Source organism: Dendropsophus ebraccatus, chromosome 12 (genome assembly GCF_027789765.1).
Source record: "Dendropsophus ebraccatus isolate aDenEbr1 chromosome 12, aDenEbr1.pat, whole genome shotgun sequence".
Lineage (NCBI taxonomy): Eukaryota > Metazoa > Chordata > Amphibia > Anura > Hylidae > Dendropsophus > Dendropsophus ebraccatus.
In genome coordinates this window covers 89,401,486-89,420,585 of record NC_091465.1, presented here as the reverse complement: position 1 = coordinate 89,420,585, position 19,100 = coordinate 89,401,486, and the positions used below count along the sequence as shown (strand labels likewise).

The following is a 19,100-nucleotide window of genomic DNA, read 5'->3' as shown; positions in this document are numbered from 1 at the left end:
GTATACCCAGAGCATCAGTAACCCCTTCCTTGCTGTGGTGCTGCCGTTTCTTTCTGCTCACAGTGCAGCTTGTATACCCAGAGCATCAGTAACCCCTTCCTTGCTGTGGTGCTGCTGTTTCTTTCTGCTCACAGTGCAGCTTGTATACCCAGAGCATCAGAAACCCCTTCCTTGCTGTGGTGCTGCTGTTTCTTTCTGCTCACAGTGCAGCTTGTATACCCAGAGCATCAGTAACCCCTTCTCCCGCCATGATCCATTTATAATAGTGTCCAGTGAACTGGCCCAGCACAGCGCAGTCACAGCAGAGAGGAGTAGGTGCCGTGCTATGACTGACCAGAGAAGGGAAGGAGGTTCCTATGGGATATTACTCACACTACAAGAGACATCTCCCTCCTGGTCACAGGGTACCCCAAGTCTGCAAGAACAAACTTTATTTATAACTGAACAGGAAAATCATGTGAACAAAGCCGATAATTCTCAATTGGTACAAAAAAGTAACGATAAAACGGATCCTCTGCTGTGTATGGAATGTTTGCATCAGTCTGGGTAAGAAGAGGGCATCACAGGACAACTACTCTCATCATCTCCATCCTCTGCTTACTTATCCTGAATTACACACAAAGCTGGGCACCATGCTCTCAGACAGGCGCAGTACTCAACATGGCCTGTGGGGGCAGCAGTGACTGGCAGAGGTTATACTGCACACTCAGAGCCTGCCCCTAGGAGGCAGAATTCCGAGTGCAGCTCTGGATGTGACTGGAGTATAAGGCTCTGTCACTTCCTATAGTGGTTGAGTATTTGATGTGAGATGGAAGAGCTGTGATACAGAACCCGGCCCTGTGGATCGCGCCCGACGTATATCTACAATATAAACTCTGAGGTCCCTATATACATGTTCAGCATTATCAGATAAATCTTGTGTATATAGTGATGGATCCCGCACTGATAATGGGGAACAACACTTCCACTAGGTGGCGAGACTGAGGCACGGCCTACTTTACATCCTTTCCCATGAAGCATTGCACGGCCTAGAGGACTCCATACTCCAGGTGGCGATCTCAAGGAGTGACGTACAAGGTCCTGTAGTTCCTACTTTCTGCCAGTAGTGGCCGCCACAGCACTATTCTTCCTGCACGTAACCTTGTAGCTGTTCATCCACAGCACTGCTCATCCTGGGCCTCCTGTTTCATAAATAGAACGCACAGAGAAAGCAGTGAAGAGGGAAACCGTGAGGAAAAACCTCTGCAACACATGGCGGATGGCGGGGATGAAGAATGGCGGATGGCGGGGATGAGTAAGAATGCGTCCTGCATGCACCTCCGCCTGCAGCTGCCTCTCCTCTTCTCACCTCCAGAGCTGCATGCACCATTCTGCTGACTCCCATGATGGCGTGAGAGCCTTCAGCTGGAGATCACTGCTGCATCCGCTGGCAGGGCATGCTGGGAGTTGTAGATTTGTCACTTTTACTTTCCTGCATTGGCTCCTGGGAGGTATTTCCCAGCATGCACCAGCTGTGGCAGAATTGTGAATGCAGCTGTGGAGGATGTGGTCTGTAATGGAGGGTGATGATGCTGGGATGGGCGGAGGGCGCTCTGTAGTCCATGTGGGGCCCGGGTCTAGTCTCTGGTGGGGGGCAGGGGCCTGCGGGGAGGCAAGTCTTTGGGCTTCAGCCCCCCCGTCACTCCTCACTTTCCCCATCCCGCTGAGCGGTGGGTGGAGATTCCTCTTCCTGCTGGTGTCGCCCAATGTTCTCGGCCGGTGATAGCGCCTCCTCTGCCGTGTTCAGGTAAACATTAAACATGGCTCCCTCCTGGCTCAGCTCCTTGCCACACGCCTGGCAGCTGCAGCGTAGGATCTTCTCCACCAGCTTGTCCACACGGGGGACCTCCTCATTCCCAGGACACTCCAGCGTCACCTGTCCCCAAACACCGGCACGTTATAGAGCGAGGAAGACCCTCTAACACCCCAATCACCCCCTCTAATACCCTCTCTATCACCCCACTATGACCCCAATCACCCCCTCTAATACCCTCTCTATCACCCCACTATGACCCCAATCACCCCCTCTAATACTCTCTCTATCACCCGATCGAATACCCCACTATGACCCCAATCACCCCCTCTAATACCCTCTCTATCACCCCACTATGACCCCAATCACCCCCTCTAATACTCTCTCTATCACCCCACTATGACCCCAATCACCCCCTCTAATACTCTATCACCCCACTATGACCCCAATCACCCCCTCTAATACCCTCTCTATCACCCGATCTAATACCCCACTATGACCCCAATCACCCCCTCTAATACTCTCTCTATCACCCGATCTAATACCCCACTATGACCCCAATCACCCCCTCTAATACCCTCTCTATCACCCCCAATCAGCCCCCCTAATACCCTCTCTATCACCCGATCTAATACCCCACTATTACTAATAATACCCCCTGTAATACCCTCTCTATCACCCAATTACCCGATCTAATACCCCATTATTACCCCCTCTATCACCCCCAATTGCCCTCTTATACCCTCTCTATCATCCTCTATAACCCAAATTACCCCCTCTAATACCCCACTATTACCTCCTCTAATACCCTCTCTATCACCCACTATTACCCCCATTACCCTCTCTATCACCCACTATTACCCTCTCTATCATCTCTATAACCCTTTCTATCACCTCTATTACCCCCGTTACCTTCTCTAATACCCTCTCTATGACCCCCTTTACCCCCTCTAATACCCCATTATTATCCCTCTCTATCACCCCCTCTATCTCCCCCATTACCCCTCTCTAATACCCCACTATTACCCCCTCTATCTCCCCCATTACCCCTCTCTAATACCCCACCATTACCCTATCATACCCCACGATTACCCTCTCTATTACCTCCTCTAATACCCCCCACTATTACCCTCTCCATCACCCCCATTACGCCCTCTAATACCCCACTATTACCCCCTCTATACACCTGGATGTAAAGGGGAAGTCTAGCTTTAGCTACTTCCTAACCTTTATTGAAGCTGGTCACAGATTTCCATAACCAGCCACTTAAAGGGGATGTCCGTATTCCCATATCCGGGGTCCTATCTCCTAGACAGTCAGTGTGATACCAGGCACTCACCACATCCCACATGGACTTGGCCGGCATACAGGAGTCGCAGTGCACCAGGGACTCTGTGGACTGCGGGAAGGTGTTGGGGACGCTGTAGCTGAAGCACTGCCCCAGGCAGGCCCTGCAACCAAACACAACACAGGGGTGACAACCAAATACAACACAGGGGTGACAACCAAACGCCCCACACAGGGGGCGACAACCAAACGCCCCACACAGGGGGCGACAACCAAACGCCCCACACAGGGGGCGACAACCAAATACAACACAGGGGACGACAACCAAATACAACACAGGGGACGACAACCAAACACAACACACAGGGGCGACAACCAAACGCAACACACAGGGGGCGACAACCAAACGCGCCACACAGGGGGCGACAACCAAACGCGCCACACAGGGGGCGACAACCAAACACAACACAGGGGGCAACAACCAAATAAAGCACAGGGGGCGACAACCAAATAAAGCACAGGGGGCGACAACCAAACGCGCCACACAGGGGGCGACAACCAAACGCACCACACAGGGGGCGACAACCAAACGCGCCACACAGGGGGCGACAACCAAACGCGCCACACAGGGGGCGACAACCAACCACACAGGGGGCGACAACCAACCACACAGGGGGCGACAACCAACCACACAGGGGGCGACAACCAACCACACAGGGGGCGACAACCAACCACACAGGGGGCGACAACCAAATACAACACAGGGGGCAACAACCAAATACAACACAGGGGGCGACAACCAAATACAACACAGAAGGCGACAACCAACCACACAGGGGGCGACAACCAAATACAACACAGGGGGCAACAACCAACCACACAGGGGGCAACAACCAAATACAACACAGGGGGCAACAACCAAATACAACACAGGGGGCGACAACCAACCACACAGGGGGCGACAACCAACCACACAGGGGGCGACAACCAACCACACAGGGGGCGACAACCAACCACACAGGGGGCGACAACTAAATACAACACAGGGGGCGACAACCAAATACAACACAGGGGGCGACAACCAAATACAACACAGGGGGCGACAACCAAATACAACACAGGGGGCGACAACCAAATACAACACAGGGGGCGACAACCAAATACAACACAGGGGGCGACAACCAAATACAACACAGGGGGCGACAACCAAATACAACACAGGGGGCGACAACCAAATACAACACAGGGGGCGACAACCAAACGCACCACACAGGGGGCGACAACCAAACGCACCACACAGGGGGCGACAACCAAACGCGCCACACAGGGGGCGACAACCAACCACACAGGGGGCGACAACCAACCACACAGGGGGCGACAACCAACCACACAGGGGGCGACAACCAACCACACAGGGGGCGACAACCAACCACACAGGGGGCGACAACCAACCACACAGGGGGCGACAACCAACCACACAGGGGGCGACAACCAAATACAACACAGGGGGCAACAACCAAATACAACACAGGGGGCGACAACCAAATACAACACAGAAGGCGACAACCAACCACACAGGGGGCGACAACCAAATACAACACAGGGGGCAACAACCAAATACAACACAGGGGGCAACAACCAAATACAACACAGGGGGCGACAACCAACCACACAGGGGGCGACAACCAACCACACAGGGGGCGACAACCAACCACACAGGGGGCGACAACCAACCACACAGGGGGCGACAACTAAATACAACACAGGGGGCGACAACCAAATACAACACAGGGGGCGACAACCAAATACAACACAGGGGGCGACAACCAAATACAACACAGGGGGCGACAACCAAATACAACACAGGGGGCGACAACCAAATACAACACAGGGGGCGACAACCAAATACAACACAGGGGGCGACAACCAAACACAACACAGGGGGCGACAACCAAATACAACACAGGGGGCGACAACCAAATACAACACAGGGGGCGACAACCAAATACAACACAGGGGGCGACAACCAAATACAACACAGGGGGCGACAACCAAATACAACACAGGGGGCGACAACCAAATACAACACAGGGGGTGACAACCAAATACAACACAGGGGGTGACAACTAACCACACAGGGGGTGACAACCAACCACACAGGGGGGCGACAACCAAACGCTCCGCACAGGAGGTGACAACCAAATACAGCACAGGGGTTGACAACCAAACGCGACACACAGGTGGCGACAACCAAACGCGACACACAGGGGGGCGACAACCAACCACACCACACAGGGGGGCGACAACCAAACGCACCACACAGGGGGCGACAACCAAACACGCCACACAGGGGGCGACAACCAAATACAACACAGAAGGCGACAACCAACCACACAGGGGGCGACAACCAAACGCACCACACAGGGGGTGACAACCAAATACAACACAGGGGGCGACAACCAAATACAACACAGGGGGTGACAATTAGATACCGATATCAGTGGTGTTACTCAGGCACCTGCACTGGTTCTATTGCGGGGCACTACGGCCAGCACCATTAGGGGAGGCACTATAACCGTCACCGTTATGGGGGGCACTATGACTGGCACCGTTATGGGGGGCACTATGACCGGCACCGTTATGGGGGGCACTATGACTGGCACTGTTATGGGGGGCACTATGACTGGCACCGTTATGGGGGGCACTATGACCGGCACCGTTATGGGGGGCACTATGACCGGCACCGTTATGGGGGGCACTATGACCGGCACCGTTATGGGGGGCACTATGACCGGCACAGTTATGGGGGGCACTATGACCGGCACCGTTATGGGGGGCACTATGACCGGCACCGTTATGGGGGGCACTATGACCGGCACCGTTATGGGGGGCACTATGACCGGCACCGTTATGGGGGGCACTATGACCGGCACCGTTAGGGGAGGCACTACGACCAGCACCGTTAGGGGGGCTACTACGACCAGCACCGTTAGGGGAGGCACTACGACCAGCACCGTTAGGGGGGCTACTACGACCAGCACCGTTAGGGGAGGCACTACGACCAGCACCGTTAGGGGAGGCACTACGACCAGCACCGTTAGGGGAGGCACTACGACCAGCACCGTTAGGGGAGGCACTACGACCAGCACCGTTAGGGGAGGCACTACGACCAGCACCGTTAGGGGAGGCACTACGACCGGCACCGTTAGGGGGGGCACTATGACTGGCACCGTTTGGGGGGCACTACGAGCTGTATCGTGGGGGGGGGGCACTACAAGCGGCACTGTTAGGGGGGGTAGTACAAGCGGCACAGTTATGGGGGCACTAAGACCAGCACAGTTATGGGGGCCACTACGACTGGCACTGTTATGGGGGCCACTACGACTGGCACTGTTATGGGGGCCACTACGACTGGCACTGTTATGGGGGCCACTACGACTGGCACTGTTACGGGGGCCACTACGACTGGCACTGTTATGGGGGCCACTACGACTGGCACCGTTATGGGGGGCACATGCTTACGGCCCTATTCCACAGGCCGACGAAAGGAGCAAACGAGAACTATCAGCTCCTCATTCCCCGCTAGCTGACGCCGCTATTCCACGCATCTTCTATTTGTCTTTCAACAAGTTATAAGACAAACGACTTCAATGATCAGCCGACATGAACGATGTCGGCTGTTCTTTGCCTTCTATTCCACGGGGCGATTATGGGCGGTAACGGCCAATATCGGCCGATAATAATTGCGGAATAAGGCCTTTAGTGAAAGCAGATTGTAATGACTCGTCTATAGCTGTGAATATTTAATTACTAGAAATGACCGAACTTACAGTAAGGGCCCGAATCGGCCGATTATCGCTCGGTGGAATAGAGAGAATGATCAGCTGATCGTTCATTTAGGTTCAGACCTAAAATCGTCGTTTGCCTTCAGCGCATCGGTTGTATAGCGGTGCGCGGCACCGACCGACGTTTTTAGCAGAACCATACATTACCTGTCCGGGCCGCAGGTCTTCTTCTCCCGGTCCCTCGCCGCAGCATCGGGGGCTGTCTGAACTGACAGAGCGCTCAGCCAATCACTGGCCGGGACCCCCGCTCCGAAGCCGCTGCGGCTCGTGGGACCAGGAGAAGAAGACCTGCGGCCCGGACAGGTAATGTATGAAGCAAGGGCTGCATCATCGGGGCAGATCGGTGCTCGTTTACGTCGTTGATCGGGTCCTGCTCGTCCGGTGGAATAGGACCCTAAGTCCAGGTTCATCTGAACCCAAACTTTGCCATTTGACTCCTGGTGGCAGAATAATGAGCGCAGCTCTGGAGGAGAAGATATAACAGAATAGTGAGTGCAGCTCTGGAGGAGAGGATGTAACAGGACATTGAGCGCAGCTTCGGAGGAGAAGGTGTAACAGAATAGTGAGCGCAGCTCCGGAGGAGAAGATATAACAGAATAGTGAGCGCAGCTCTGGAGGAGAAGATATAACAGAATAGTGAGCGCAGCTCTGGAGGAGAAGATATAACAGAATAGTGAGCGCAGCTCCGGAGGAGAAGATATAACAGAATAGTGAGCGCAGCTCCGGAGGAGAAGATATAACAGAATAGTGAGCGCAGCTCCGGAGGAGAAGATATAACAGAATAGTGAGCGCAGCTCCGGAGGAGAAGATATAACAGAATAGTGAGCGCAGCTCCGGAGGAGAAGATATAACAGAATAGTGAGCGCAGCTCCGGAGGAGAAGATATAACAGAATAGTGAGCGCAGCTCTGGAGAAGAAGATATAACAGTATAGTGAGCGCAGCTCCGGAGGAGAAGATATAACAGAATAGTGAGCGCAGCTCCGGAGGAGAAGATATAACAGAATAGTGAGCGCAGCTCCGGAGGAGAAGATATAACAGAATAGTGAGCGCAGCTCCGGAGGAGAAGATATAACAGAATAGTAAGCACAGCTTTGGAGCAAAAGATGTAAGAATAGTGAGCGCAGCTCCGGAGGAGAAGATGTAACACAAAAGTGAGTGCAGCTCTGGAGGAGAGGATGTAACAGAATAGTGAGCGCAGCTCTGGAGGAGAAGGTGACCCCACAATGCAGTAGCACACAGGACCCCACCCTCACCTACCGATTCTGGATGGACTTGGACTCACAGCCGCTGTGCCCCACAATCTGTGTTATGTTCTTGGCCTCACACCAGGCACTTTTATCAGGAAACAGGGCCAATCGGTTTATAGGGGGCGGAGCTGCAAAGATCACAACAGGAAGCAGCCAGCCAATCAGGAATCGGATCATCATCGACACCTAGAACTAGAACACCAGATACTAGAGTGAACACGTCAGAAAGAATCAGCATTTAACAAAAGTAATTATAGTATTATAGTAATATATTCCTGTATATAGGAGCAGTATTATAGTAGTATATTCCTGTATATAGGAGCAGTATTATAGTAGTTATATTCCTGTATATAGGAGCAGTATTATAGTAGGTATATTCCTGTATATAGGAGCAGTATTATAGTAGTTATATTCCTGTATATAGGAGCAGTATTTTAGTAGTTATATTCCTGTATATAGGAGCAGTATTATAGTAGTTATATTCCTGTATATAGGAGCAGTATTATAGTAGTTATATTCCTGTATATAGGAGCAGTATTTTAGTAGTTATATTCCTGTATATAGGGGCAGTATTATAGTAGTATATTCCTGTATATAGGGGGCAGTATTATAGTAGTTATATTCCTGTATATAGGAGCAGTATTATAGTAGTTATATCCCTGTATATAGGAGCAGTATTATAGTAGTTATATTCCTGTATATAGGGGGCAGTATTATAGTAGTTATATTCCTGTATATAGGAACAGTATTATAGTAGTTATATTCTTGTATATAGGAGCAGTATTATAGTAGTATATTCCTGTATATAGGAGCAATATTATAGTAGTTATATTCTTGTATATAGGAGCAGTATTATAGTAGTTATATCCCTGTATATAGGAGCAGTATTATAGTAGTTATATTCCTGTATATAGGAGCAGTATTATAGTAGTTATATTCCTGTATATAGGAGCAGTATTATAGTAGTTATATTCCTGTACATAGGAGCAGTATTATAGTAGTTATATTCCTGTATATAGGGGCAGTATTATAGTAGTTATATGCACAAGCCAAAAAGACAGAAATGGCTGCACATCGCACCCATGGCTGACACGAAAGCTTATTCAGCTACACTTAAAACCAACATCAGAAGTTAGTATATAATTTGGCCAAACCATATTGCCTCATGTACCACGTGCAGGTCTTCTGATACACATGAGTCCCTAACCAAAAAACATCACTGTGCCGGTCAGCGACCACAATCCCCGCAAAACGTGCGCAAGCAGAGAAGGGGGGCCACGGAATGTCCCTGCAACCCCATTGTCACAGGACCAGACCCTAAAGGGCCCCCCCAAACCCCGCAGGCGCCACCGGCGAAAAAAGTGGAAGCCAAGCAACACAAGTGTGAACAAGCTCTTACCTCTCTCCATTCCTCTGCAGGTAGAATGGGAGAATACTAGGAGATCCTCCCCTTATGTCCCTTTTTTCATTGTGGCTAGCACTCGTGCTGTGTAAGATCCATGTGATCCAAATTAGCAGGAAGCACCTGTGTACATAAGGGGAGGATCTCCTAGTATTCTCCCATTCTACCTGCAGAGGAATGGAGAGAGGTAAGAGCTTGTTCACACTTGTGTTGCTTGGCGTCCACTTTTTCCGCCGGTGGCGCCTACGGGGTTTGGGGTGCCCTTTTGGGTCTGGTCCTGTGACAATGGGGTTGCAGGGCCATTCCGTGGCCCCTCTTCTCTGCTTGCGCACGTTTTGCGGGGATAGTGGTCGCTGACCGGCACAGTGATGAGGTTTGGTTAGGGACTCATGTGTATCAGAAGACCTGCACGTGGTACATGAGGCAATATGGTTTGGCCAAATTATATACTAACTTCTGATGTTGGTTTTAAGTGTAGCTGAATAAGCTTTCGTGTCAGCCATGGGTGCGATGTGCAGCCATTTCTGTCTTTTTGGCTTGTGCACATATTATAGTAGTTATATTCCTGTATATAGGGGGCAGTATTATAGTAGTATATTCCTGTATATAGGAGGGAGTATTATAGTAGTATATCCCTGTATAGGGGCAGTATTATAGTAGTATATTCCTGTATATAGGATCAGTATTATAGTAGTTATATTCCTGTATATAGGAGCAGTATTATAGTAGTTATATCCCTGTATATAGGAGCAGTATTATAGCAGTTATATTCCTGTATATAGGGGCAGTATTATAGTAGTTATGTTCCTGTATATAGGAGCAGTATATAGTAGTTATGTTCCTGTATATAGGAGCAGTATTATAGTAGTTATGTTCCTGTATATAGGAGCAGTATATAGTAGTATATTCCTGTATATAGGGAGCAGTATTATAGTAGTTATATTCCTGTATATAGGGGGCAGTATTATAGTAGTTATATTCCTGTATATAGGAGCAGTATTATAGTAGTATATCCCTGTATATAGGAGCAGTATTATAGTAGTATATCCCTGTATATAGGGAGCAGTATTATAGTAGTATATTCTTGTATATAGGAGCAGTATTATAGTAGTTATATCCCTGTATATAGGAGCAGTATTATAGTAGTTATATTCCTGTATATAGGAGCAGTATTATAGTAGTTATATTTCTGTATATAGGAGCAGTATTATAGTAGTTATATTCCTGTATATAGGAGCTGTATTATAGTAGTATATTCCTGTATATAGGAGCAGTATTATAGTAGTTATATTCCTGTATATAGGAGCAGTATTATAGTAGTTATATCCCTGTATATAGGGGGCAGTATTATAGTAGTTATATTCCTGTATATAGGAGCAGTATTATAGTAATATATTCCTGTATATAGGAGCAGTATTATAGTAGTTATATTCCTGTATATAGGAGCAGTATTATAGTAGTTATATTCCTGTATATAGGAGCAGTATTAAAGTAGTTATATTTCTGTATATAGGAGCTGTATTATAGTAGTTATATTTCTGTATATAGGAGCAGTATTATAGTAGTTATATTCCTGTATATAGGAGCTGTATTATAGTAGTTATATTTCTGTATATAGGACCAGTATTATAGTAGTTATATTCCTGTATATAGGAGCTGTATTATAGTAGTATATTCCTGTATATAGGAGCAGTATTATAGTAGTTATATTCCTGTATATAGGAGCAGTATTATAGTAGTTATATTCCTGTATATAGGAGCTGTATTATAGTAGTTATATTTCTGTATATAGGAGCAGTATTATAGTAGTTATATTCCTGTATATAGGAGCTGTATTATAGTAGTATATTCCTGTATATAGGAGCAGTATTATAGTAGTTATATCCCTGTATATAGGGAGCAGTATTATACTAGTATATCCCTGTATATAGGAGGCAGTATTATAGTAATATATTCCTGTATATAGGAGCAGTATTATAGTAATATATTCCTGTATATAGGAGCAGTATTATAGTAGTTATATTCCTGTATATAGGAGCTGTATTATAGTAGTATATTCCTGTATATAGGAGCAGTATTATAGTAGTTATATTCCTGTATATAGGAGCAGTATTATAGTAGTTATATTCCTGTATATAGGAGCTGTATTATAGTAGTTATATTTCTGTATATAGGAGCAGTATTATAGTAGTTATATTCCTGTATATAGGAGCTGTATTATAGTAGTATATTCCTGTATATAGGAGCAGTATTATAGTAGTTATATCCCTGTATATAGGGAGCAGTATTATACTAGTATATCCCTGTATATAGGAGGCAGTATTATAGTAATATATTCCTGTATATAGGAGCAGTATTATAGTAATATATTCCTGTATATAGGAGCAGTATTATAGTAGTTATATTCCTGTATATAGGAGCAGTATTATAGTAGTTATATTCCTGTATATAGGAGTAGTATTATAGTAGTATATTCCTGTATATAGGGAGCAGTATTATAGTAGTTATATTCCTGTATATAGGAGCAGTATTATAGTAGTATATTCTTGTATATAGGAGCAGTATTATAGTAGTTATATTCCTGTATATAGGAGCAGTATTATAGTAGTTATACGTATGGTGAGAGTTCCGGCCGGCACTAACTACAAGGTACACCCAATGTGGGAAACCCGGGACTGGAGTATATAGCACACAGACTGTATCCAAACCGTGGAGCGGCGGTGCAGAGACAAAAAAGGCAGGATAAATGAACAAGGATCAAGAAACAGAGTCTCGCACTCACCGGACTGAAGATGCAAGTGGTTTATTTCCGATACATCAGAGTAGGCTAGGCGGGGAGAGGGGAGATGGTGAAGCAGGTGTGTTCAGCAGGAGCAACAAAATGTTTCACGCCTACAGAGGCGCTTCGTCGGGCTAGGAACGCCCTGTAAGTGCTGGGGAGGTGCTTAAATAGCAATGCAGGTAACAATAAAGTTGTTGAAAGACAATCAATAAAGTTGTTACAAAGGACAAGAAAAAAAAAAAAAAAAAAAAAAAAACCATCAATAAAGTTGTTACAAAAGACAAGAAAAAAAACCTACAACAAAAGCAAATAGACATAGCGGTCAGTTATAACAAAGTATTTAGATCGTTCCTCTCGTTCAGGCCACTTGGCCCGGTAGCATCTAAGCGTAGAATCCATCGGGTTTCTCGCTTGAGGAGAAGTTTTAGTCTATCCTCTCCATTGCTGGGGGGATCTATACGTTCTAGACCTATGAACCGTAATGACTTAGTGTCACTATTATGAGCAGTACGTATATGATCGATCAACCTGGGGACACCCTTGCCCGTGCGGACAGAATACTGATGTTCTTTAAAACGTGTCCACAACGGACGTTTAGTTTTACCGACATAGTATCTGCCGCAAGGGCAAAGGATGGCATAGACGACGTGGGTCGTTCTGCAGGTTATAAAGTCGCGGACAAAACACTCTCTGCCTCCAAGGTTGACATAGGCTTTGTTCAATAATTGGGGGCAGTAATGACAAGTGCCACATCGCTTGTTGCCTTCCGGCAGGTTGCGATCTAGCCAGTTCCTATTCGGAGTGGCGCGATTCTCAGTCAGGGAGTCGGCTATGGTGATGTTCTTTCTGAAAGTGATAAGTGGCTTCCGGTCAACTACCTCTCTAAGGTCACTATCATGCTGTAACAAAAACCAATGTCTTTTAATAATGTTGGTCACCATATCATTTTGGTTGCTGTTCTGTAGCGCAAAAGTGAATCTTTTATTGCTAGGGTCGAAGACCTTCTTGGATTGTCTGTGGGATTTATCAGACAAGAGGGAGGTTCTGGGGAGAGTATTAGCCCTAGCGTGTGCCTCTTCTAGGAGGTGAGCTGGATAGCCTCTATTGAGCAAGCGGGCCTTGAGGTTGGTAGCTTGCAGCTGAAAACCTTCTTCAGTACTGTTGATGCGTTTCAAACGCAGCATCTGACTGAAGGGTATTGACCTTTTAGTCTGCAAAGGATGGGAGCTGTTAAAATGTAACAAAGAATTTACGGCAGTTTTTTTACGGAAAACAGTGGTAGTAAGACCCTGGGGCGAGGCTTCAACTAAAACGTCAAGGAACTCAAGTGTATGGCCTCCAAAACAAAATGTAAAAAACATATTACGTGAGTTGTGATCATTCAGAAAAGAAACAAAACCCTGAAATTCCTCTTTGGTGCCATTCCAAACAACAAAAATATCGTCCACATAACGGTGGAAAGAAACGATACCCGTGATGTAAGGATTGCATGGAGCAAAAACTAAATCCATTTCCAGTTGTGCCAGAAAGAGATTGGCATACGTACAGGAGACCGGCGTGCCCATAGCGGTGCCGGTCTCCTGACGGTACCAATCTCCTCTGTAGGTAAAACAGTTGTTCCTCAACACAAATAACAAAGCGTCCCGTACAAAATTACGAAAGTTTAAAGGCTTGTCAAGGCGACCGAGGATGCAATCGACAGCCTCCACACCCGCATCATGGGGGATGCGGGTGTAGAGGCTCTCTACATCCACGGAGGCCAAGGCGAACTCGGGTTGCCAGTGGACATCGGCCAAAACCTGCAGGAAACTATTAGTATCTTTGAGATATGTGACAAAACATTGCAAAATAGGGCGAAGTGCCCAATCTAAGTACTGTGAGAGACCCTCGGTCACTGAGCCGACCGCCGAGACGGTCTTTTGTAACAACTTTATTGATGGTTTTTTTTTTTTTTTTTTTTTTTTTCTTGTCCTTTGTAACAACTTTATTGATTGTCTTTCAACAACTTTATTGTTACCTGCATTGCTATTTAAGCACCTCCCCAGCACTTACAGGGCGTTCCTAGCCCGACGAAGCGCCTCTGTAGGCGTGAAACATTTTGTTGCTCCTGCTGAACACACCTGCTTCACCATCTCCCCTCTCCCCGCCTAGCCTACTCTGATGTATCGGAAATAAACCACTTGCATCTTCAGTCCGGTGAGTGCGAGACTCTGTTTCTTGATCCTTGTTCATTTATCCTGCCTTTTTTGTCTCTGCACCGCCGCTCCACGGTTTGGATACAGTCTGTGTGCTATATACTCCAGTCCCGGGTTTCCCACATTGGGTGTACCTTGTAGTTAGTGCCGGCCGGAACTCTCACCATACGTATACCATTATGTCTTTTCCTCCACCGACCCAGGCACAACCAGATGGACACCAGGACCCCAGCATGGACATAGGAGCTTCAGCACCTACAGAGGCTTTAAGCGCAGGGAGAGTGGGTGCAGGTGTGTTCTTCACCTCCTGTAACAGCAAGGAGGAGGTGCAGGTCATTGGACTTAAGTCCTTGGAAAACCGGATCAGTTCCTTAGCTGAAAAGGAAATCAAGTCTTTCTGGACTGTGAACTCCCTGCAGTCTTACGTGGAAAGTAATCGAGTCCCTCGTGGACTCCGCACTTACAAGTCGCCTTCCCAATACCAGGACGACGAGGCGTTTTTGAGAGAATGGCAAGAGGCGCATCATCTGCACGCTCTAAACCTCACTAAAATCGTGCTGAAAAAAAGCCAAATCGAATATGAACGGATCACCACAGAGTTACTAAAAAGCAAAACGGAATACCGGACAGGACTCCCCGATAACGAGTCTACGGTTTTTCTGAATAAGCTAGAGAAGCGTTTAGTTACTCTTCAAACAGACATTAAAGATCGGAAAAGGGAAAAGTTCGTGAGAGATAAAGCCGATTATGACCAGGGGAGAATTTTTGACTGGAACACAAAAGGCAGAAAGAAGCCTAAATCGACCAGGAGAACACCTGATTTCTGGACAACTGATTCCGAGTCCAGTCAGTCTGACAGTGGGCCGAATTATCCCCAAACGTCAGCCCCTTTAGGCGGCCGACCCGCAGGGGTGGGAAGAAGAGGAGACGGCCCCAATCGGGGCCCACTGAAGAGAAAACAGGTCTCATGGCGGCGATAGTAGACCCTCCAATGGTGGTCAATTTGACAAACGTCACCCTCCCGGACGGATGCGATTCTTTGCTCAACAAAGGACTTAATTATGGCATAAATGAAAAATTTTCCATCACAACCTTCGAAGGCGATTTACATAAAGCAATACGCAAGATGAACCTCCATAAATTCTTCGCCACGCAGAAAAAAACAAACCCCACCAGCAGCGTCTCTGATATACAGTACCACATCGGTCCACTGGGGTTTTTTCCTCCAACCACCTTCGATACCCGTGAACAAGGATGCCTTGCAGACCTCATTTCCATGGCGAACAGTACCACTGAAGTTGATATGACCCCTGTCTTGGTATCCACAGATACCCCTTTTACTGGGGGAAACCCCTCCACTTTTTCGCCCCAAGTTACCCCAGGGAGCCCATTGGATTTGTTCCACAAGGCTGTCCTGAGAGATGTCAAGGCACTCTCCTACCCGGCACCTTCCTCCAACTTGACAGACCGTGAACATCGAGCCTTGAAGTGGCTTAAATCCAGGCCCGATTTGTTGGTCCGCCGTGCGGACAAAGGCGGCGCTGCCGTCATAATGACCCAGGAAGATTACCATCTAGAGGCAACACGACAATTGCAGGACACTACTACTTATAGCAGACTGAGTAGAGACCCCACAGTCTCGATCAAGGAGCAGCTGCGCTCCCTGCTGCACACCCATGTGCAGACTGGTGCCATAGACCGTAAAACGGCCGAGCGGCTCATCCCTGAGTCCCCCCGTTCCCCCAAATGGTATCTGCTCCCCAAGATCCATAAGTCGCTGAGCCGCCCGCCGGGTCGTCCCATCATCTCGGCGGTCGGCTCAGTGACCGAGGGTCTCTCACAGTACTTAGATTGGGCACTTCGCCCTATTTTGCAATGTTTTGTCACATATCTCAAAGATACTAATAGTTTCCTGCAGGTTTTGGCCGATGTCCACTGGCAACCCGAGTTCGCCTTGGCCTCCGTGGATGTAGAGAGCCTCTACACCCGCATCCCCCATGATGCGGGTGTGGAGGCTGTCGATTGCATCCTCGGTCGCCTTGACAAGCCTTTAAACTTTCGTAATTTTGTACGGGACGCTTTGTTATTTGTGTTGAGGAACAACTGTTTTACCTACAGAGGAGATTGGTACCGTCAGGAGACCGGCACCGCTATGGGCACGCCGGTCTCCTGTACGTATGCCAATCTCTTTCTGGCACAACTGGAAATGGATTTAGTTTTTGCTCCATGCAATCCTTACATCACGGGTATCGTTTCTTTCCACCGTTATGTGGACGATATTTTTGTTGTTTGGAATGGCACCAAAGAGGAATTTCAGGGTTTTGTTTCTTTTCTGAATGATCACAACTCACGTAATATGTTTTTTACATTTTGTTTTGGAGGCCATACACTTGAGTTCCTTGACGTTTTAGTTGAAGCCTCGCCCCAGGGTCTTACTACCACTGTTTTCCGTAAAAAAACTGCCGTAAATTCTTTGTTACATTTTAACAGCTCCCATCCTTTGCAGACTAAAAGGTCAATACCCTTCAGTCAGATGCTGCGTTTGAAACGCATCAACAGTACTGAAGAAGGTTTTCAGCTGCAAGCTACCAACCTCAAGGCCCGCTTGCTCAATAGAGGCTATCCAGCTCACCTCCTAGAAGAGGCACACGCTAGGGCTAATACTCTTCCCAGAACCTCCCTCTTGTCTGATAAATCCCACAGACAATCCAAGAAGGTCTTCGACCCTAGCAATAAAAGATTCACTTTTGCGCTACAGAACAGCAACCAAAATGATATGGTGACCAACATTATTAAAAGACACTGGTTTTTGTTACAGCATGATAGTGACCTTAGAGAGGTAGTTGACCGGAAGCCACTTATCACTTTCAGAAAGAACATCACCATAGCCGACTCCCTGACTGAGAATCGCGCCACTCCGAATAGGAACTGGCTAGATCGCAACCTGCCGGAAGGCAACAAGCGATGTGGCACTTGTCATTACTGCCCCCAATTATTGAACAAAGCCTATGTCAACCTTGGAGGCAGAGAGTGTTTTGTCCGCGACTTTATAACCTGCAGAACGACCCACGTCGTCTATGCCATCCTTTGCCCTTGCGGCAGATACTATGTCGGTAAAACTAAACGTCCATTGTGGACACGTTTTAAAGAACATCAGTATTCTGTCCGCACGGGCAAGGGTGTCCCCAGGTTGATCGATCATATACGTACTGCTCATAATAGTGACACTAAGTCATTACGGTTCATAGGTCTAGAACGTATAGATCCCCCCAGCAATGGAGAGGATAGACTAAAACTTCTCCTCAAGCGAGAAACCCGATGGATTCTACGCTTAGATGCTACCGGGCCAAGTGGCCTGAACGAGAGGAACGATCTAAATACTTTGTTATAACTGACCGCTATGTCTATTTGCTTTTGTTGTAGGTTTTTTATTCTTGTCTTTTGTAACAACTTTATTGATGGTTTTTTTTTTTTTTTTTCTTTTTTTTTTTTTCTTGTCCTTTGTAACAACTTTATTGATTGTCTTTCAACAACTTTATTGTTACCTGCATTGCTATTTAAGCACCTCCCCAGCACTTACAGGGCGTTCCTAGCCCGACGAAGCGCCTCTGTAGGCGTGAAACATTTTGTTGCTCCTGCTGAACACACCTGCTTCACCATCTCCCCTCTCCCCGCCTAGCCTACTCTGATGTATCGGAAATAAACCACTTGCATCTTCAGTCCGGTGAGTGCGAGACTCTGTTTCTTGATCCTTGTTCATTATAGTAGTTATATTCCTGTATATAGGAGCAGTATTATAGTAGTTATATTCCTGTATATAGGGGCAGTATTATAGTAGTTATATTCCTGTATATAGGAGCAGTATTATAGTAGTTATATTCCTGTATATAGGAGCAGTATTATAGTAGTTATATTCCTGTATATAGGAGCAGTATTATAGTAGTTATATTCCTGTATATAGGAGCAGTATTATAGTAGTTATATTCCTGTATATAGGAGCAGTATTATAGTAGTTATATTCCTGTATATAGGAGCAGTATTATAGTAGTATATCCCTGTATATAGGAGCAGTATTATAGTAGTTATATTCCTGTATATAGGAGCAGTATTATAGTAGTATATCCCTGTATATAGGAGCAGTATTATAGTAGTTATATCCCTGTATATAGGAGCAGTATTATAGTAGTTATATTCCTGTATATAGGAGCAGTATTATTGTAGGTATATTCCTGTATATAGGAGCAGTATTATAGTAGTTATATTCCTGTATATAGGAGCAGTATTATAGTAGTTATATCCCTGTATATAGGAGCAGTATTATAGTAGTTATATTCCTGTATATAGGAGCAGTATTATTGTAGGTATATTCTTGTATATAGAAGCAGGATTATAGTCATTTTACATATCCATCCCTTGTTAGGGCACTGTGCAGCAGAGGTCGCTCTTCTTTTATTTCTGTGCCATACCTCATGTCATCTTTCTATAAAGTTAAGCTGTTGTAGGAAGTAAAACATCTGCCAAAACCACTGACCCCAAGTGACCTGAAAGT

General features: G+C 46.9%; 1 protein-coding gene across 1 annotated transcript in view; it reads right to left on the bottom strand.

Annotated features, from left to right (window-relative positions):
* Positions 1 to 416: 416 nt before the first annotated feature.
* NBL1 (NBL1, DAN family BMP antagonist) overlaps positions 417 to 19,100 on the bottom strand; it is a 32,299-nt gene continuing 13,615 nt past the window's right edge. Inside the window, exons 2-4 of the mRNA XM_069946960.1 lie at positions 8,183 to 8,364; positions 3,132 to 3,243; positions 417 to 1,915 (exon numbers count right to left, since the gene is read on the bottom strand). Coding sequence (XP_069803061.1) covers positions 1,679 to 1,915; positions 3,132 to 3,243; positions 8,183 to 8,352 — 519 coding nt within the window. The 5' untranslated portion in view covers positions 8,353 to 8,364 and the 3' untranslated portion in view covers positions 417 to 1,678. The remainder of the gene's footprint in view (positions 1,916 to 3,131; positions 3,244 to 8,182; positions 8,365 to 19,100) is intronic.